The following is a 20,788-nucleotide window of genomic DNA, read 5'->3' as shown; positions in this document are numbered from 1 at the left end:
CAAATCTCAGATGAGGGACATTCCATAAACTCCCTGACCAGACTCATCAAAACTGTCAGTGTCATCAAAAGCAAGAAAAGTCTGAGAAACGGTCACAGCCCGGCAGAGCCTAAGGAGACATGACAGCTAAATGTAACTTGGGATTCTCCATGGGATCTTGGAACAGATTCAGGACACGGACAGTAGGAAAAAACTAAGGCTGTCTGAGCAGAGTGTACGCATTAGCTGATGAGGATGTACCAATGTCAGTTCATCAATGATGACAAATGCACAATGACAATGTAAGATTATCACACAGTGCCCACAGGTGCCCCCAAAGGCTCACTGCGCTGTCCTGGGCCGGGAGTCCTTCCATTAGAGAGGTCCCTCGTTACCCTGAGTGGGGGTGGAGAGAAGGAGCCACCTCCCAGGCCTTGGTCTTCTAGACATGGCAAGGCCCAGGGGACAGAGGCCTGGGTGTCCAGAGAGCTGGGGATGAAGCCTGTCTCTGCCCAGATTTACTCTGTGGCCAGGTCCAAATTCCCTTCCCTCTCAGTATCAGGAACAACAATAACTGTTGTCTCCCTGGGGGCCTGGTCAGCTCTCAAGGATGCTCCTGGGGTGTTGGCAACTGCTCAGGCACCCCAGCTGTCACTTCTGCCAGTCATGAGGCCCCCAGAGCCTGTCCTCTGCGGGACTGAGTCATCCTGGGATCATTTGCCTGCTGGGGAATGGGGGATGCAGCAGGTAGGGGGTACAACCTCTAACCCAAGGTGCTGGATCTCTGCCTTGGAATAAGTGAGGGTCTTGCCAGAGACCTTCCTGTGCTAAGGGATGAGTTAGCAACACCCTCCCCGAACAAGCAGCTGTAAGCCATTCTTGGGGGCCAGAGGGAGGCAAGGTTGGAGGTCATGGCCCCATGTGCACCCCTCCCCTGGGTTTCCATTTCCCTATACCCAGAGGGACAGAGGGGGCTCTTCCCACTGCTAGCCCAGTTCTGGTCTAGGCCCCTAGAGAAGGGGCTTATGGGAGAGGACACAGAAACAGTGGGCGAAAACAATCCCTCTAAAGTAAGAGCGAAGGAAGGAGGAGCCTGGACTCAGGAGGAAGCCTCCGTGAGGGAGGGAGCCAGGGTGGGGGCTCTGAGACAGGGGGCACATATGGCCAGGAGCCCGGGCGCCAGGCTGAGCTGCTGCTCCCAACTCAAGAGCCCCAGTGCCAGCTGTACTCAGGCGGGTGGGCACGGGCAGGGCTGCCTGCCAGATACACACACAGAGCGCCCTTTGAGGAGGTAGCAGCTGTGGCCCTGCCTGCTCCCTCCAACAATGCCTTACTGAGCACGGGGCTGGGGAAACTGAGGCACGTAACTGACCACCCCCATTCAAGGGGGCAGGCAATCCTGCTTAGGTGAAGCAGGAAGGGACCCCAGCTCATCTGTCCTAGAATCGGGACTTGGGTCTCATAGCGGGCCTCAATTTCCTCCTTTCTTGCACATTGAGTACCCCTCTCATTGCTGGGGACCACTGTTAGGACTCTCCCTGGGATCATCCTAGAGAAAGACCAAGGCTGCCCCACCTCTTGGGGAAGAAGGCTGAGAAACTTCAGACACCACATGGATGACCTGCCAATGGGGGATTTTGAGGCCTGGAGAGCTGGGGATGGGTCCGAGTCTCTGAGGAAGTTTATCTCACCTGTACCGCTCCCTCCCTCTGTCCAATGACCTGAGGATTCTTGGCTCCCCACACCTGCAGAGGAAAGAGCCTGAAGCCTGGGGCACTTGCCCCCACAGATTTCTTAGAGGGCTGGAACTCTCTGTCCTGGGGTCCTGCCCGGAGCCACATCTGCCACCAGCCAGCCTCATGGAACCAGTTCTATCTTTCCTCCATGGAGAGGCAGGGGCAGTGGTGCTCATCTCCCTGGACTGACCTGGTCCCCACTCATCCTTCCTGGGGAGTAGCAGCCCTTTCTTCGGGTGCAGCTTTGCCCAGGAAGGGTCTCCAGGGAGCAGGGACAGGCTGTATATGGTGAGTGGCAGACCAGAGTGGTCACACTCCTGGTTCTGCCTTCTGGTAGCTGAGGGACCTCAGAGCCTCAGTTTATTCAATGTAACATGAGTACAGCAAGGCCGAGCTGGCAGGGGGTGGGAAATCAGGGCGCCCTGCGTATATGCCCACCACCTGCGGACACCACGGCAGAGGTAGGACCGATGAGGAAATTGGGGACGTTTAACCTTGGGGAAGAAAGGCTGGGGCGGCGAAGGCCTGTCGCCCTTGGCGCTGGGTGGCCGGGTCCTCCCTGAACGCCGGTCCAGCTCTGTCTGCTGGAGGACCCGACAATGCGCTCGGCTGTGCGCAGGCGGTCGGGAGCCGCCTGGCGCTGCGGGAGGGGCAGAGGGGGCGTGCGGGGCAGGGGGGGGTCTGGGCAGCAGCGGGGGGGCTCTGGGCCTGCAGCGGGGGAGGGGGCGGGGGGCTCTGGGCCTGCAGCGGGAGCAGCGGGCAGGGTTTCTCCGGCCCGGCGAGGCTGACCTGCAGTCGCCTTCAGACACAGGGACTGGAGCCCCGCCAGACCGCAGGGCAGGCGCCCAGCATCCCCGGCTGGGCGGCGTGGGGTGGGGGCCGTGGTCCGCAGACGCCGGTGGGTGAACGGGAGGCGGTGCACTCGAGGCGGCCCTCGCACGCCGGGCAAAGGGTGGAGACCGCGCGCCCTCGCCGCGTTGGGCCGACAGAAAAATGCCGCGGTCCGGGGTCCTCGCCTTTAACGCGGCCCCCGGGGAGGAGACGGGAGGGGGAGGGGCGGCGCGGGGCGGCGCATGCGCGGCGCGGCTGGAGCCGCCGGACCGTCCGGCCGCCGGGAGCGCGCAGGAGCCCGCGGGGATCCCCGAGAGCGCCGGGACCCCGCGCGGGGGGCTCTGAGCGGCGCGGCGGAGCCGAGCCCCAGCGTGCCGGCGCCGCTGCCCGCCCGGGCCCCGGGGGCGGCGGCCAAGATGTCCGTGCCGGTGAGTAGCCGCCGCCGGCCGGGACCTCTGCTGCCCCGGGCCGGGCCTGAGACCTCGCGCCGCCCTCGGCGGGCCCGCTGCGCCGGGGGGGTGGGGGGCGGGGGGGCTCGGGGGGCTCGGGGCGGGCGGGGCGCCCCACCTGGGCCTGCCGGGCGGGCTGGGTGCGCAGGGGGCGTCTCCCCCGCCGGCCTCGCTGCCCTGCCTGTCTCTCCATCGGCTCCCGGGAGCCGGCTCGCCCCGGGCTCCGGGCTCCGGGCTCCGGGCTGTCCCCGCGGGGAGGAGCCCCCGCCGGCTTGGCCCCAGCAAACCCTGGGCCAGCCGGGCCGGGCCGAGCCGGGCCGCCCCGCACCACCCCGCCCCCACCGGGACGGCCGGGCCTCGGGGAGGGGTCCCTGCCGCTCACCGGGAACCCCCCCTCCGCGCCGGGAAGCGGGGTGAGGCGGGGGTCGGTGCTGCCCGGGAAGCCCCCCGGGGTCGCTGCCCTGCGGCGCTCCAGGGTGGTCACCGGGTGGCCAGGCCTGGGGCCGGCTGCGATCCCCCGCGGGACAGCGCGGCCCCAGGGCGGCTCTGCGCCCGCCCCTAGAGAGGCTGATGCCTTCGCTCTACCGGCAAGTTTCCGCCGGGTGCCGGGCCGGCCACTTGCCCCCTCCTGGCCATGGGCTTCTCTTGTCGCCCGTCACCCGCTTCTCCTGGCCCAGCAGGCAGGCTTGGGCAGCCCCCTGCCATCACCGCTGCACCCAGAGGCCAGCCGCCTGGGTGACCAGTGATCCTGGCCACCATCCCCACTCCCCCCACCCCGCCCCCTCTGTCACCAGGCCTCAGGTGCAGGCCCTAGCCCTCTTTACAGATGGACAGACTGAGGCAGCGGCCCGCGTCCTGCGTCCTGCCCGGAAGGGGCGCCATCTGCAGGCTGGGAAGCTGTGGTTTCCAGCCATTGTTTCTCTGCTGACTTAGGGTCTTTTCGCTCTTGACAGGAAGGGGCAGTGGGCCAAAGCGCCTGGCTCCTCACTCCTGCCCCATTCTCCGGGTGAAGCAGACAGTAGGGCCCTCCTGGCAGGGCGGGGTGGGGGGGCGGCTTTTAATTAACCACCACCGAGTGTGGAGATGACTGGAGGAAGGTGTTGTGTAAGTGCAAAGCGTTGTTATTATGGAATTAGAGACCTCAGCTCCCCACGCCTCCTAAGTGGTAATGCAGAGTTACAGATGAAAAAAGTAAGGCTTCCAGACTGTGCTGCTGTGAACTCCGCCCCCCTCTCCCCCGCAGCCCCTTCCTCCCCACACCTGTTCTGGTTCAGAGCATAATTGCCTCATCTTTAGAAAGAAAGAAAGAAAGAAGACAGAAAATGCTTGTCAAGCCCTTCTTCTCTGCTGTCCTGCAAAGCTCTGGATCTTTTCTGGTCCAGGGCATCAGGGGACTCCCCCCACCTTGACCCTGTGGGCACTAGCAGGAGGGGAAGTGGACCATCTGAGCCTGGTTGAGGGCCTGGGTCTTTAGGACAATCGTGAACAGGGAATGCAACTCAGGCCATATCATAAGCTGGATGGGTTTCACTTTGGGTGGTCTGCACTTGATTTGGTTTGGCTGTCACAGTCATAGCAGAGGTCTGGGCATAGAGCTTAGGATGGCACCCAGACCTCTTGCATTACAGGACTTCGGGCAGCCTTCTTGGGCTCTGTACCTCAATGGGCCCATCTGTAACAAGAGAGGTATGGCAGGGGTATGGGGCAGGTTCCAGGTGTGACTTGGACAGACAGGCGATGCTGTGGACACCTGCCGGAAAGACCTGGAGCCCTGGCCTGCTCAGTGATGTCCATACCACTGCCAGCTCCAAGTCACTCCCCACACTCCTGCCCATAGCCACGGCCCTTGGGGGTTCTGCAAGCGGTAGACAGGGCTCTCACCATCTGCCCCAGTGGCTGGGCTATCAGTAACCTGGCCCCCTCCTGGGATCTTGGCAGTGTATGAACTGGTTGGGCTGGGAGGAGAAGTTCATTTTTGTTGCTGCTGCGAAGTGTTCTGAAAATTGCTTTCATGTGCTTGCGAGTGGTGAGGCTCCTTGGAGGCTTCCAGGCTGAGCTGCCTCCTTAAGCCATGCTTTTGGAACCCAGAATGGTGACTGCCCATGTGGTGCTCACGGATGTGTTCGGGTTTTAAGCACACCCGTTCATTTGGGCAGTCTTTTCCTGGACTGGGCTGACGCAGGCACTTTGGCCCATAGAAATAACAAGATGCTTCAGAATGGAATGGGAGGTGGTGGCAAGGAGAGAAGAGGTTGGGATGGGCCAGGTTGAGCCACGAGTGACTTCCTGTTAGAGCAGGGGCCTGTCTGGGGATTAACTGGTCTTACTCTGACATCTGACCCACATGGGCTGTGGGGCGTAGGGACGGGAGGGCACACAAGGTCATCCTGAGTCCCTGCTCTGTAGCTCCTTCCTCTTCCCTGAGCTGAGGGAAGTGTTCACACAGCACCTGGAGATTTACTTCCTGGCTATTCTCTGACATTGGCCTTCTTCTTGGCCATGGCCTTGGCACCCCAGGCCAGTCTCTTCCCCCTGGTCAGGCAGGAAGCATTTGAAAGGAAAAGTGCTGTGCCATCCACCTCAGACCCCTGTTGGGCATTGACATGATTCACGTTTAGGAGTGACAAAATGCTGGTTGCCCCCTGGCGCTGTCAGGCAAGAGGCCAGCTTCCAGCTTGTAGAGAAGTTCCCTGATGTCTGTTCCTGACACTCGTTTCCTGTCTGAAATGTACGCTACCATTCTAGCCTTTCTGCTCCTTTCTATTTATCTAATTTATTCATGTTAATTTAATTTTTTATTTTCCTTTTTAAAATGATTATTATCTTTCCCTCTTCTCCTTTATCGATTGATGATGGGTCCTTTGAAGGAATGAAGGTGCTGATGTGTGTGCCAGGAGCTGGGCTCTGGGCTTCACAGGCTTTGCAGCCCCACAGAGGATCTGTGTCTTGCCAGGGTTGCGTGGCCACTGAGAGACGAAGTCGGGGTGGGAACCAAATCTGGCAGGATGCAAAGCCGGAAAGTGAGCGTCATCCTGCATGGTCTCTCTAATTGTGGGGGCTGTGGCCTGTCGAGCTGTCCACAGAGGCCAAGGCTGCTGAGAGCCTGACCCTCTGCTTGTGGCTTTTCAAGTATGAGTTTGTGTAACCCCTTCGGCACCCTGGGGAGATAAGGCAGCTGGGACTGAGAGAGGCCAGGCAGCTTGCCCAGGGCTGTGCGGCAGGGTGGGTCTGGCCCATTGAGGCCCAGCAGTGGTTGATGGAGGTCAGTGACCCAGGTGTGGCACTTCGTTGAACCTCCACCAGCGATCCCAGGAACCAGGGGCGGCTGGCTCTCAGCCAGCCAGCACTGTGATGGGAGAGCTGGCCAGGAAGCCAGGAGGCCTGCCCTGGGCTCACTGCTGGCCTGGGCAGCCAGGCTGTAGACAGCTAGCGCCTGATGGAACGGGCTCCAAAGAGAACGGCAGGGCGGGGGTGTGGGGAAGAGGCAAGGTCCTAGTCCAGAGCCCTCCGGTCAGTCTTCGAAGCACCTGGCCTGCCCCTCCTCCCACCTGGCCTTGATTCTGCCTGGCCTCCCTTTGCAGGAAGTGACCTCCAGCCACTGCCTCGCTCACCAGGTTACTCCTGCTCACCCTCACGTGCTCAGGTGAAGGGCACCATTCTGCAGAGTCCTCTGGGACTCACATCTGTGGTTGTGTGTTTATTGTCGGGTTTATTTGGTTGCTCTCAGGCTTCCTCGGGGTAGGACTCGGCCTGCTTGGCTCCTCTATCCCTGCCTCATTGTCCTAGCTTGCCATGGCTGTCTGCTGAGGATGTGGCACTGGGAGTGCAGAGGAGCCCCTGCAGATGGGCTTGGCATCTCGGCTGCCGTCCTGGAAGCCTGCTTGGGGGCCAAGGAGGCGTTCCCAGAGAGGCTGGTTTGGGAAGGGAGGACGTTCACTGAGTTGAGGGCAAGGGCTCTAGAATGAATCATGCTGGCCTGTCTACACCTCAAGCAGTTCCTGAAGCTCTCTGAGCCTGTCTCCCTCTCCGAATTACCGGGATATTAACGGCACTAACTCTTGGAGTTCTGTGAGAACTTGGCAGGGGTTGCAGAAAGCTCCTTCTGTTGAGGTTGTGATCTTTATCCTGCACCCCTGGCTGGTGCAGTGGCCAAGATCCACTCATGGCTCTTGTGCACTTGGCTTGGGAGGGGTGACCAGCTCTCTGTGGCCTGCCCAGTCTTCCCCCAGGGGCCCTTTCTTTATCGTTGATGTGTTTCCAGCCAAGGCCTTAGCCTGGGGTGACCCTGGACCCTTGCCTGCCCCACCTTGCCTACAGGACCCCTGTCTCTTGAGCTTTGGATGGGCAGGTACTGGTCTTCACCCCACCAACATCCAGCTGGCCCATGGTGCTGCAGGCCAGGTGGATGCCCTGCCCTGAGTGCCCCCAGGAGTGGGCACAGAGCTGCAGGTAGCGGAAGCCGCTGGGGCTCTGTAGGTCTGTCCTCAGGTGTGATCTGCAGCAGCCTGCTTGGGAAGGGATTAGCCCCTCTGCCAGAAGGCGGCACTTTAAGGGGGGCTTGAACCTGTGGGTGAGGCAAGTGGACCCCGAGGGCAGCCCCCACTGAGCCCCCACTGCCAGGCTTGGGGCTGCATTTCCTAGGTCAGGGGTGCCTGTGGCTCTGCCTCCCCCCCATGCCCTCCACGTCACTGGGTCACCTTTGCTTCCTGGCCTTTGACTCGGCCTTTGTCACAGTCACCTGCTTTGATTGCATCCGGGTCAAACCCCATTGTTTCTTTGGTTTACTCTTAGTCACTGTTGGCTGGGCCATTTTCTCTCTCCAAGAAAAAGTGGCTGGGAACAGCTTGGGGACTGTGGTAGAGGTGGTGTTGGATGCCTGCTGGGGCAGGATTGATGGTCACAAGTTGCAGCTCTAAAATTAATCCCTTCTTTAAAGGGGATTAGAGGCTGAGGGGGCTTTTCTTTAATCTAAATTTATTATTTAAACCCCTCCAAGTTCCAAGAAGGATTTGAAGCAGATTATAGTGAAAGACACAAATAGTCTGGGATCGTGAAAAGATCCAGAACTATGTAACGTATGGGGAAGTAGACATACATGACTTTAAGCTCCCTGACAGCCAGGGCAAAAAGGGTAACATGGTGGGTTTAGGATTGCAATAACTATTTTTGGTATTCCTAATCCCGTGTATTTTTTCCTCTGTGCTTTGTTTTATTTTTACCAGTTGAGACTCTTTTTGTTAAGAATATTTTACATGTATTGAAATGGACAGATGTTAGATGCGTTTTGACTAATGCAGACCCCATGTAACCATCAATCAAATCAAGATAATTAACATCTCCATCTTCTCAGAAAGTTTGAGAGCGTCCCTCTTACAGTCAACAGTCCCCAACCCTCTGTAAGGTGGCCAACATTCTGGTTTCTTTCATCGTGGCTTAGTTTAGCCTGTTTTTGAGTTTTCTTTTTTCTTTTTTTTAAGATGGGAAGAGCAGGGAGAGGGAGAGAGAGAGAATCCCGAGCAGACTCTCCACTGAGCACAGAGCCCAAAAGGGCTCTGTCTCATGACCCTGAAACCATGACCTCAGCCGAAAACCAAGAGTTGGTCACTCACCTGGAGCCACCCAGGTGCTCCTGTTCTTGAACTTTCTATAAGTGGAAGTATATAGCAATGTACTCTCTGAGGTCAGGCTTCTTTCATTCAGTATAACAGTTTTGAGATTTCCATCCATGTAGCGTGTTATCAAGAATTCTTTGTTCACTGCTATGTTGAGTAGTGTTCCATTTATGAAAATGAAATTATATACTTATCCATTCTCTTGCTGATGGATATCTGTTTTTTTTTTTTTTTAAGATTTTATTTATTTATTCATGAGAGACAGAGAGAGGCAGAGACACAGGCAGAAGGAGGAGAAGCAGGCTCCATGCAGGGAGCCCAATGTGGGACTAGATCCCAGGAATCTGGGATCACGCCCTGAGCCAAAGGCAGATGGTCAACCACTGAGCCATCCAGGTGTCCCAGTCTCTGGTTTTTGTATACTGTGTATTTTTAGGTTCTGGAGCATTGGCATTGTTGCTGGTGTAATACCCTATTTCAGTATTTTGTAAAACCCAATATCCAAGAGGGTTGTCTTGAGGCATGCCCAGAGAGTTGTCTGTATTACCAGATCCTGGGTCTCCCAAAGTTACATCTTGTTCAGGAAGTGGTGTTCAGGAACCTTTCTGTTCAGCCCTCCTCAGGTATCTGGGGTTTGTTTTCCCTCTTTCTAGGCTCCTCAAGAGGTAAAGTATCTTAGGTTTTTGAGTCACTTGTGTTTATCCTGGGCCCCTGTCCATTCTGAGGTCCTGGCAGAGAGAGGCTTCTAGGAGAGTAGGAGGTAGGAGAAGATGGAGCCTTACCTGAGAGCTGCCCACGTCCTTTCACACTCTCAGGCCTGGATAGATTCCTGGGCTCACTCCTCTTTGTCCTAAGACATCCCTCTAGGCAGGCATTCCAGGCCACTCTGCTTTAGCTCTGGGGAGCCCCAGCCTGGTGGATACCCCACCACTCAAGGAATGGGGGAGTGATTGTTTGAGAACCACTCCCTGCATCCAGGACACTGCATACCTCCTGCTCTGTGCTTCACACTGAGAGAGTTGGCGAGCCTGTGCTAATTTTACGAATCTTTACTGTTATTTTTTTCTACAAAATGAGCCTTGGAGAAGATTCACACATCTGCTTAAATGCCACCTCCTCTGAGGGGACCCCCCCCTTCAGCACCTTGTATAAAATAGCCCCTGCCATCACCCTGCTGTCTGCTGCAGTCTCCTTCAGAGCCCTCATCCCCACAGATGGTCACGTGTTTATGCCACCTCACATACACCCCCCCAAAACACAGACCTGTTTTCATGGCAGCTGTATCCTGGCAGTGAGTAGGTGCTGAAGGAATGACCGTCACACTGTGCTGTGTTTAGCGAGAGACCCCATAACTAGGCACTTCCCACACAGCCATTCCCCCCAGGTTGGCTGATAGATATAGGGGCAACAGGGCTTCCCAGAGAGATTTTGCTCACGCGTCTCAGAGGAGGTTTTGTTCCTCATGGTTCGGGGGCTCAGGGAAGCTCAGGGCACCTGAGCAGGGACTGGGAGAGGCGAGAGGGCTTTAGTGGAGTGCCCAAGGGAGTGCCCCCTGGTGCCAGGCCTGGTGGGGCTGGTTTGTGAGCAGCAGGTACAGGGGTGTTCCACTGACACCAAGGTGTGTTTGTCCACTGTGCAATCTCCTGGCCTGGTGATGAGCAGGATTACTAGTGTCCTTATACTTAACAAGTGCGCCAACTGAGGCTCTGAAAGGTACGGTGATAGCTGAGGGTCCCACGCCAGCTGGAGTCAGTAATGGTCTCTGCTTCTGTCCCTATAAGTTCCAGCTGGGTGAGGACTGGGGTGTGGGTGTCCTGGGGCCCATGGAGCCTTTCTCTGTGGGCTGGAGCAGGGCAGGTGGGATGTCCCAACAGTACTCTCCAAGGAGGGAGAAGCAGTTGCGCTTTCCTGGAGGCTGGCTGCTGGAGCTCAGCTTTCTCTGTATCACTCCTTCCTTTCTGTGTATCCACTCTCACCCTGCTGCCCCCAGAACCCCTGGTCCCCTCCTGTGACTGCACTGCCCCTCATGCCTCCCTCTGCCCACCCACCCCAGCCAAGTAGCCGGGCAGCATTGTTCTTTCTCTCCTGGGTCTCTGTGGGTGTGGGCACCTGTGCTCCTGCGGAAGTAGGCTTGGGGCGGGGGTGGGGGGTGACAGATGGCATTTGAAGTCATCCCCCTCCAACTGCCCTGATATGCTGGGGCTGGTTGCTATGGGGAGAGGCGAGAGCAGATGGCTTCTTGACCGCACCCTTGTCCCTCCCGGCCAGGCTGTCAGCCAGGGCCAGACAGCCACCAGCAGATAAGCTTTTTCTCTAGGGACAGGACTTCCCTTTACCTTTTTTCATCCCCCACCTCCAGCCAGGACCCTGCTCCTCTCCTCCCCTGCGGCATCTTCTGCGTTCTCCCCCAGGCAGTGTTGGGAGGGGGGCAGTGAGGATGCAAGTGGTGGTGCTCCAGCTGACCAGCAGAGGGGGTGGAGTGCATCTAGGCCCTCATCGTCCGTCTTACACACAGGAGGGGCCTGGTTGTTGGACCAAGCCTCTACCCACCTACCAGCACCTAGGGGGATTCCCCATGGGGAGAGCTGGTCTCAGAGGGAGATGGGGAAAGAGAGGTGCAGAAGAGAAGGGACTTGGGCCACCAGGAGGCAGTGCCCTGGGGTGTGGCAGAGAGCCTCTGGGAAGCACTCCAGGGCCCAGCCACGTTGACTGGTCACCTTCTGCAGCCTGAGGCCTGCTATGAGCGGAGCCCCTCTCTGAAGCAGGCACCTCCCCGCAGGTGCCTCTAGTGCTCTTTAATTTTCAAATTAGAAAAGCAACGAAGAGGGGATCCCTGGGTGGCTCAGTGGTTTGGCACCTGCCTTTGGCCCAGGGCTCGATCCTGGAGTCCCGGGATCAAGTCCCACGTTGAGCTCCGGCCTGGAGCCTGCTTCTCCCTCCTCCTGTGTCTCTGCCTCTCTCTCTCTCTATCATTCATAAATAAATAAACAAACAAACAAATAAATAAATCTTTAAAAAAAAGAAAAGCAACGAAGAGAATGAGAAGAGTATTCCTTTCCTTCCAGTTCTCAGTCCTTGAGAGAGCCAGAGCAGGTAGGGGAGGGAGCCACTAGAGGGGGGGCCATTGCAATTGCTGGGATCCAGGCCTGGATCTGGGAGGCTAGTCAGTCCTCTGCCCTCACTTGCTGTGTGCCTGCACCTGGCAGTTCCACTCCCCCACCCCTGCACCCGGGGTGGGAGGTGCAAGAGGATGGCAAGCTCCAGGCTGATGGGCCCACCCACCTTTCCACAGTCAGATTCATCAAGGACAGATGAACTGCCCCACTGGTCACTCCACCCTCAGAGAGGAGGGGAAAATGGGAAAGTTCTTTATGTCTGACAGCTCCAACATCACCCTAAGTACCATTTGGGGTTATCTGGGTGCTTTTCTGTGGGGACACACCTGGGTAGCTGGGTGGGTGGGCTGCAATTGTAGCTCCTGGTGCTACAACTTCCTGGTGGTGTGACCTGGGCACAGCACATCCCTTCTCTGGGCCTCTGACAGCAGGTGTGCGGGGTGTCCGGCCTGTGTGCTGCAGTGGTTCTGGATGCAGCTGGACTCATTTCTTTTCTGGGCCATTCACAGGCTGTCTTCAGCTCTCAGGCTGGTTTTGAGCTTGCCAATGTGAGCAGCCAGCCGAGGGGGAAGGCGGCAACAACCCATGGCCCTCCAGATGCATCATTTCTTCCTGTCCCTAGGGCTGGCAGGACTTACCTCCGGCCTCAGGAAATCCTTTCCTGCTGCCGCTCCCAGAGCTGGCCATCAGCTGACCCATCCAGCCACCCTCTCAGGCTGCTGGGAAAGGGGCTGCCTGCAGTCACACTGTGCAAGCCATTTTAGCCTGCACCTTTCACTTCGCGTTGTCGTAAGCATTTTCTTGAACAATTTCAGTCTTTGAAAGTGGCCACCTTAATAGCTGCACAATATCTGTTGAGAGGCTCAGGTTGCCTAACGAGTCCCCTACAGTTGGACCTTTGGGTTATATCCCCCCACCTTTGTTTGCTGTTACAAATGCTGCAACAGACATTGCTGGGTCGAATGCAAGAATAGTTCTTTGTGCGATGGGTCTGGCCTAAAGAGTAAGACCCAGAAAACCTAGAGAGTGGGAGCTGGGTCCGGAGCTCTACTGCTTATTTAGGATCTGGGACCAATAGCAGCCCCCACCCCAGTGCACACTTTAATGGACATATGAGAACCACTGTCCCCATGTGCTGGTCCCACCATGTTTCCTACTCAGGGCCCCAAGGGGAGGGGTTGGTGATATTCCCCTCTCCAGCGTGTGAGCTGTGAGTTCTCAGCCTGGCAGGAGGTGCCAGATTGTCTCCAGCCAGCAGCACCCTCTCCACCTTCCCCAGGTTCAACGTCATCACCCCTACATTCCCCTGCTCTCTGTGTTGGAGAGGTGATACTGGGCCCCAGTTCTGAACTCAGTTGTGTTTAGGGAGTGCTTGCGTTTCAGCTGCTTGTCCTTTGGGGTCTCTGAGCACAACATCTTCTTTGGCTTTCTGAGCCCTAGTGCCCCCCTGCTCCTTCATTCCCTTCCAGTCCTGTCCCAGAGCTGTGTAGCAAGCCCTTCGTCCCTTCTCTGGCCACCAGCTCTGATCCTTTTGTGGTAGGGAGCCTATGGGATGGGGAAGGGGTAGTAAACTGGGTCTCAACCTCTTCATCAGGAAAATGGGGCTAATTGTGAAGTCTGTTTTGCAGGATCGCTGTAGGCATACAATGAGCCCATGGTCATAGAGCCTTTGGTCCAGGGCCAGCATCTTGGCTGTCCAGGGGGCTGGGTCACTGTCAGAGCTTCTTGGCACCGAGGGTCTGCTTTCCCACACACCCCAGCTGGAGTCTGCCCTGCCCCTCCCCCACTCATCTACCTGCAGGCCTGGGAGAGGGCATTCCTCTCCTCTTCCAGTTACTCCCCTTCCATCACATTGGGGCAAAGATCCCAGGGCCTTGATTACAAAGCGGAAATGCCATTCTGGGAGGCACAGGCTTGGGGAGTGGGAAGGAGTTTAAGTGGAAAAGGAGCAAATTTTTGAAATGCCTCTGCCAGAGCTGGGTTCCCCTCCCCCGCCTGCCCGCCTCCAGCAGCAGCCCCGCCCCCAGCACTGCTTTAATCCAGAGCCAGAGTCGGGAGGGTCTCCGGTTCCCTTGGTCCCAGCCAGCCGCCTCCTCTCGCCCAAGGCCAGCCAGGGTGGAGTAGGGCCAGCACGCTGAGGGCCAGGCCTTTGCGTCCCTGCCCACCCCTGCAGAGACCTGCAAGCAGGCTTCTTCCTGGCTGTGAGGCCGGGTCTCTCCTCCTCTCCCCACAGGAGTGGAGACCCCGGAAAACCCAAGGACTCCCTCTAGCATCCAGCACAGACAAATTCTCAGGCATGGCCCAGCCAGTTCCCATCTGCTTCCTGGGAACCTTGGGTGCTAGCTGGGCTGAGGACAGGTCAGGGTTTTGGAGGGGTTGGGCCCACAGCTCCATGCCTGACTTTGGGGCAGAGACCCTGGGAACAGCAGGAGGGGATGCCCGAGGTAGTATTTCCTAGTATTTCCCTGACAGCTGGCTCCTCTCATGGGGGAGTAGGCAGTTTAAGAGTGACAAGGGGCCAGTCTTGGGGAGGGCATAGGGTGGCAGCTGGTTGCCCCATTCCTTCTGGGTCATGAGTCCCACTGCTCCTTACTCCCCGCAGGCCATGAGTTCTGCCCACGTTCCCTGTGAAGTTTTGAGGAAATGGAGATGTGTAGGTCCCCCCATACCCAGTTTTTCTGGAGGGGAGAACAAGGAATCTTATTGTTTTTAAGATTTTATTTTTAAGAATCTCTGCACCCATTATGGGGCTCAGACTCACAGCCTTGAGATGAAGAGTTGCCTGCTCTACTGACTGAGCCAGCCAGGTGCCCCAAGGAATGTGATTTTTTAACAAGCTGTCTGGGGCCCCTAGCCCAATCCCTTCCTTTTACAAATGGGAGAGGACTGAGGTGGCACACCTGGCCACCTGAGTCACCTGAGCTTTGGGTTTCAGGTATGTGTTTCAGGTGTAAGGGCAGCTGTGAGTCCATCATGGGCTTGTATATAGGCCATGCCTGAGGGTTCCCTGCAGGGCAAAGCCAGGTCTGCCCCCACTGCATCCCTACCATTGTGGTGTCTGTAAGCTCAGCAAGTGGTCCAGCATGACAACTGGAGACTCTGGAGATAAGGCACTGAACTGCCTGGTTCTGGAGCAGGTTCTATCCTAGACATCCCTGCTGACTGTTGTGCAACCCTGGACATGCTCTGGGACTCTGGCATCCCCGATTGTGCTGTGTGGGGTAGTCGCTGACCTGCAGCCTCGAGCGGGAGGACTCCGGAGAACCAAGGTGCTCTCTGCTCAGTTTCCCTGTGGTGGTTCTTCCTTCCCCCTCATTCCCGGCAACATCTCCCCCTCCCACCATGTTGTTGGCAAGGGGGTTAGGCCTGGACAGCACTGACTGAGGGATTAGGGTGGGAGCAGAGCTCCTAGGCCAGAACTGGGGGGGGGGGGGAACCCTTCGGGGTGGCTGGGTTCAATTGGGTGGAGCAGGTGGGAGATGGTGAGCCCTTGACTACGGGGTATACCGGAGCCTCAGGCACATCTGGTGGAACGGGATAAGCCCTGTGGCTCTGTGCCTCTTGAATTAGGGGACCCGTTGGGAGTTCTCCGTCTCCCTGCCTTGAGTCTTCCTTTCCTGGGGCTCTTACAGGGTAGGCCTGACAGAGAGGGTGAGGTGGACATTATTAGTTTTCTGCCAGCTGGGGTATGCCCCTTCCCTGGTACTTCTAGATTCAGATCGGAGTCGGGTGGCCCGACGGAGACTTGCGTAACGCCAGGGTCTGGTGGGTGGTGAAGGCAGAAGTCGGCTGACTTGAGGCTAGCTTTTGGGGGGCTAAATGGGGGAGGTTATCCCCACAGTCTTCCCAGAGGAGGGGGCCTTGGCTTAGTCCTTGAGGAGGGACACGTTCCTGCCCTGGATGGCGGGCGGAGAATGTGCATTTGGAGAAAAGGTGACATCCCCGTGCTAGCCTCGAAGGAGCGGGTGCGGGTGCGGGTGCGGGTGCGGGTGCGGGGCGTTGGGAGCGGTCCCGCTGGGTGGCGCGCGCCCGCGTCCCCGGAGCCGACCGGCGGCTCATTTGCATGGGGAGCCGCGGTGGCCAATGGGCGCGCGGGGCCGGGCATGCTGGGAGCCGGGCTGGGAGCAGGGCTGGGAGCCGGCTGGGGCGGCGGGGCGGAGGGGCGGGGCGAGCCCAGGGGCGGGGCGGGCGGCGGGGCGAGCCCAGGGGCGGGGCGAGGGGGCCGCGCTTCTCCGGGCGGCGGCGGCGGCGGCAAGCGTGGTGACCGGACCGTCCGACCAGCCCGGGGCCGCCCCGCAGCCGCCGCCGCAGCCGCCCGCGGCCTTCCCGGGCGCCCGCAGCTCGGTGTGCGCCCCCGCGGGAGGCGGGGCCCGGCCGCCGGACACGATGAACTACCTGGTGAGTGCGGCCGACGCGGCCGGGGCCGCAGCGGAGTCCGCGCGCCGCCGACCGGCCCCCCGGCGCCCGCCCTGCCTGCGCCCGGGGCGGTCCCCAGCGAGGAGTCCAGTGAGTGGCATTTCCTGCCGGACCTGCGGGTCCTGGGAACCGCTGGCCGCTGCGGCCTCGGCGGGGCCGGCCAGGCGGGGCTCCGAGGCCCTGGAGCCCTCTCCCGCGTGGCGGGGCGCCCGGAGGCAGGGCTGCGGGGATCCCGGGGCCGTGCGCCCACGGGGCGGTGGGGAGGGCGGGACTCGGGGCCGCTGGCCGGCAGGAGAGTTCCTGGATCCGGGAAAGTTGCTGGCGGGCGTCCCGCTCTCCCCCTGCCGGCCACCGCCTGCCGGGTGACCTTGGGCCTGCGAGACCCGCCTCCCGCCTCAGTTTCCTCGGCCACGGGGACAGGTCCGAGATTTCCTTGGACCACGAACTTCCAGGAGGCGTGGATTTCCAGGAAATGGGGTGGCGGTCCATCCCTGTCCGTCGGTGTGTTCTGGAGTGGGGAGCTGCCCCCTCCCCGCCCCCAGGCCCGCGGTTGAGCGAGCAAGTGTGTGGTGACCGAGGAGGTGTTGGTGCTGGCCGACAGCCAGTCCTGGGTCTGTTAATGATTCACCCTCCGGCCTGTCCCTGCCGGATTCCAGGCCTGGGGGCAGGCACTTCACCTTCACCTACCGTGGTTGCAAATACTGAGGTAGGAGCGGGATCCTGGCGGTGGGTGTGCAGTGTGGCATGGTGACCCCGGGGCCCAGCGTCGGAGGGCCCGGTGCATGGAGCTGGAGGGGAAGCGAGGCTGCCATTTGGGTGTCCCCCAGAGCTCCCAGCCCCTCGCTGCTGCCTGAGGCACAGCCCAGAGCAGTACTGGAGTTGGAGAAGTTGAGGTTTGCTGAGGGCTGGGATGCTTGTGGTCCGTGGAAGTTAGTGCCCGGGGAGATTTTGGGGTCTTGGATCCCAGACTGGGGGTAGCGGCTCATTGGTCAGTCTTGAGGACATGGAGTTTCTTTTTTCCTTACCCCTACCATGAGGGTCTAGGCTGGGAGGCACTATTCTGGTTTGCTGTGACTTCTCTGCAGATTTCAGCCAGGCTGGGACATGTTCCTCATCCTTCTGGGCCCGGAGACCCATCCTCCTGTGTCCATTTCCTTTCCCAGGTGGAGAGCTGACGATGTGGGGTTCTGGGGTGGCAGGGATGATGGGCTTAGAAGAACAGGTGTGTGCTGGGTGCTGGGAGTTGCTGCTGGCATGCCGTCCTGGCAGCAGCACCCACTACCCGCTTGCTCTGGGCAAGGAAGGAACTCTGTGGGAACTGGTGGAGGCCGGGCAGCCCCAGGTTCTGCTGGGACAGTTACCCTTGGTTCTAGGAGGGGAGCTGGAGCCTCTGGCCATTACAGTTTGTGCTGAGCCAGAGTGCGAGTGCTGTGGGCTGCTAGGACCGTTTCCTTGGGCCTAAACAGGAGATTGAAGCAAGGTCAGCGCCACTAGGGCATCCCTAGTGGGAAAAGCGCAAGACAGCTGCTCTCCTTGTTATACAGATGGGGAGACTGACTGAGGCACAGATTGGATTTAGAACTTGCTCTCCCGGGGATCCCTGGGTGGCGCAGCGGTTTGGCGCCTGCCTTTGGCCCAGGGCGCGATCCTGGAGACCCGGGATCGAATCCCACGTCGGGCTCCCGGTGCATGGAGCCTGTTTCTCCCTCTGCCTGTGTCTCTGCCTCTCTCTCTCTGTGACTATCATAAATAAATAAAAATTAAAAAAAAAAAAAAGAACTTGGTCTCCCGGTATGGCCCCATGCTCTGCCTCACATGTGCTCTACCGCCCCCTCCCTTGGATTGGGGGTGCTCTGGTCCTTAGGGTGCTGCCATGCTCTACTGGCCACCATCTTGGTGGGGTCCTTCTGGCATCCGTTGTCTAGGTGTTCCTACCACCCTTTTCTCTTGGGCCTGAAAACTCCCTCCCCTACCTCCCAGGAGCCCACAGCCAGTGGGAGCAGCCAGAAACAGAGGCCAGGTGTGCTCCCCAGGAGGCTTCTAGAGGGGTGAGGGACAGTGTTGGAGTCACACTTGGAGAACAAGGTGCAGGGTCAGGGGAATAGGGATTGTTCTCCAGCAAAGACACAGGCCAAGATCCTCTTTCTCTGGGCCCTCCAAATAAGGGGCTGAAGGGTGGACTCCCTTCAAGGGAGGGTATGGGGCTGGGCCCTCTAGCGCTGGAGAGGCCCTGGCTCTGCTATCTTGCTGCCCTGATTCCCTTCCACTTCTAAGGGGTGAAGTTCTGGCCTGGAGTGGAAGGAGTTCAAACAGTGGAGGGGCAGGGCCCCATTGCAGACCCTCATCTCCACAGTGCATCCCAGAAATCAGGGGTTTGATACTTTTATCTGAGCGAGAACCCCACTATTGTGCCTTTTGTCCCCCTCCATTCCTGCTCAGGTGGATGGTGCTGCTATAAGGGTTACCGCAAGTTATCATTTAGGACTAGAGAGTAGCAGAACTGCAGGGGGCTTTGAACATCGAGTTGGAGAAAATGGGGTCTTAGGAGTGAGATCCCTCCTGTCCCCCCTTGAGCCATTCCTCCCGCCTCTTTCCCTCCATGATGACATATCTGGGGCTGGGTTACCCCTGAAGTGTTACCCTGAAGTCTCATGATGTTGAGCCCCCTCCAAAAGACCACCCAGCCCACTCAAGAATCCTGAGTCCTCCCCACAAGGCCCCAGGGACAGAGAAGGAGAGTAATGAGTAATCAAGTGCAGGTCTGGGATATAACAGCCTGGGGCAGTTCCCTGGGCTGGGTGGCAATGGTGAGAGTTCTAGAGGGTTGCTTGTTCTCACCAGCTGTGGGGTGCTAGGGGCCCATGTCTGCCCAGTCTCCCAGGGACAGTGTCTGGGATGCCCTGGCAAGGGTGGGAGCAAGGTCTTGCTTCTGACTCAAAGCTGGCCCGGGACACAGAAGCAACTGCTGTGGCCGCTGCAAACGAGACTACGCCACAGCTCCTGTTTGTGTGAGGGAGCTGCTGGCAGTGGCCATTACAGACGTGGGTTTTTAGTCCTTCATTCAACAGACCTGCCGCTTAGGTGATGAGTGTTAGACAGGGCCGAAGACCTGCGCACAGTCCCAGCCATGTCCGCTGAGCCTCCAGCACTTCTGAGATGGGTAGGGCAGGAGCTATGCTCCCCCTGGGACAGCTCTGGAATAGGGGCTTGCCCATGGTTTTGCTCTTTGGACTTGAGCCCAGACCCTGGCTACTAATTGTTCCTGGGGGTGTTAGGAGAATGCTGATAAGGCTGGCTGGGATGGAGTCTCATCAAGGATGAGGGTGTGGGGACTTGTGGGAAGGGAAGAGACTGTCCTCAGAGTGGGAGGGGATGGTCAGGACCCTGACTGGTGGCCCCCTGGCTGCTGCCTTTCCAGGGGGATTCCTGGGGCACCAATGAGTAGAGGTTGTGGACGTGGACTACCATTCAACACATGCATTGGGCCTGTGTCCAGTAGCTACTAGGGGCTTCTTGGGACAAGCAAACAGTATACCCCAGAAATAATCTTGGCCCGAGTGTGAGATGATTCTGGGCATGAAGGAAACTAGTGTTTCCCGAGTGACTACAATGTGTGAAGCTCTGTTTGGGGCGTGTGTGTGTGTGTGTGTGTGTGTGTGTGTGTGTATTGGGGCTGAGCGACACAGAGAGAAAAGGCCTGTCAGGTTTCCACTCCTGGCTTCCAGGAACCTAAGCATCACCCCGGGAGCCATCTACTCTGCTTTATCATAGAGCCCAGATCTGCCTCTGCTGCTTCCTAACTGTGTCCCTAGCAGGTCACGTAACTGTTGTGTACCTCATGCACCTCAGTTTCCCTGTCTGTAAGGTGGAGGTAATCACAGTGTCTCCTAAGGTTGAAAGGGATGACCGAAGTATACAGAAGAGCTTGCTCCTATGGAGCTCATCGTTATCGCTGTTACTGTGAACCTGTCAGACATGTCCGACCCCACTGGTCCCAGTTCCCATAGAGTCAGGGTTTGGGAGTACCCATACAGTTATCCAGTGTTCCCCAAGGCAGAGACTCGCATAGCCATCAGATGGCTGCAGTCCTCCAGATGTGCCCACCTGTGGCCAAGGCCCAGCTACTCTGTGTCTGGGAGCCCACCTGGCCCTGGGGGTCTGGTGCCCATGGGGCCCTAGGACACAATGAGAGCTATTCTAAGAGCCAGGCCGGGCCTGTGGGGCAGCCCTGTTGGCTCCATTTGCAACAACCAGGGTGTTGTTCTGAGTGGGCCTGGCTGGCAGGCCACTGCCTGGGGAGTGTTGGCATCAGGCTGAGGGTTCTCTTCTCCCCCTCCCTCTGGGGTGAGTGAGCCGCAGATGGTCTTCCTGGCTGCTCCCAGGGAAGCTAGGATACCATCTTCTGCAAGGGGGCCATGCATGGGTGCCTAAGGGTTCCATGCCGAAGAACACAGCCCCTCCCCCCATACCCCCAGGTACTCCCCCATGGGTACCTGGGTCAGAGGGCACAAAGTAGGCAGTAACAAGATGCTTTGGTCACTTTGAGTTAGGGACAATGGGGAATACATGCCCAAGGAGGGGCATGGTCACCTACCTGGTGGAGTGACCCCTGAATGTATTCTGGAGGAATGGGACACAGTGGAAGGTTT

The 20,788-nt window shown here is 58.5% G+C and overlaps 1 protein-coding gene across 5 annotated transcripts in view; it reads left to right on the top strand.

The window, feature by feature from the left end:
• The first annotated feature begins 2,074 nt into the window (after positions 1-2,074).
• BCAR1 (BCAR1 scaffold protein, Cas family member) overlaps positions 2,075-20,788 on the top strand; it is a 36,412-nt gene continuing 17,698 nt past the window's right edge. Inside the window, exon 1 of one of the 5 annotated variants that reach the window (XM_077890586.1) lies at positions 2,075-2,176. In XM_077890586.1, the coding sequence (XP_077746712.1) occupies positions 2,090-2,176 (87 nt within the window). In that variant the 5' untranslated portion in view covers positions 2,075-2,089. Of the gene's footprint in view, positions 2,177-2,773; positions 2,975-15,958; positions 16,230-16,582; positions 16,846-20,788 lie in introns of those variants that run through there. The other 4 variants (XM_077890574.1, XM_077890592.1, XM_077890581.1 and 1 more) reach the window with 4 other exon arrangements.

The sequence above is a fragment of the Canis aureus genome, chromosome 3 (assembly GCF_053574225.1).
Source record: "Canis aureus isolate CA01 chromosome 3, VMU_Caureus_v.1.0, whole genome shotgun sequence".
NCBI classification, from domain to species: domain Eukaryota; kingdom Metazoa; phylum Chordata; class Mammalia; order Carnivora; family Canidae; genus Canis; species Canis aureus.
The sequence above is the reverse complement of the archived record's forward strand: the minus strand, read 5'-3'. Positions and strand labels throughout refer to the sequence as shown.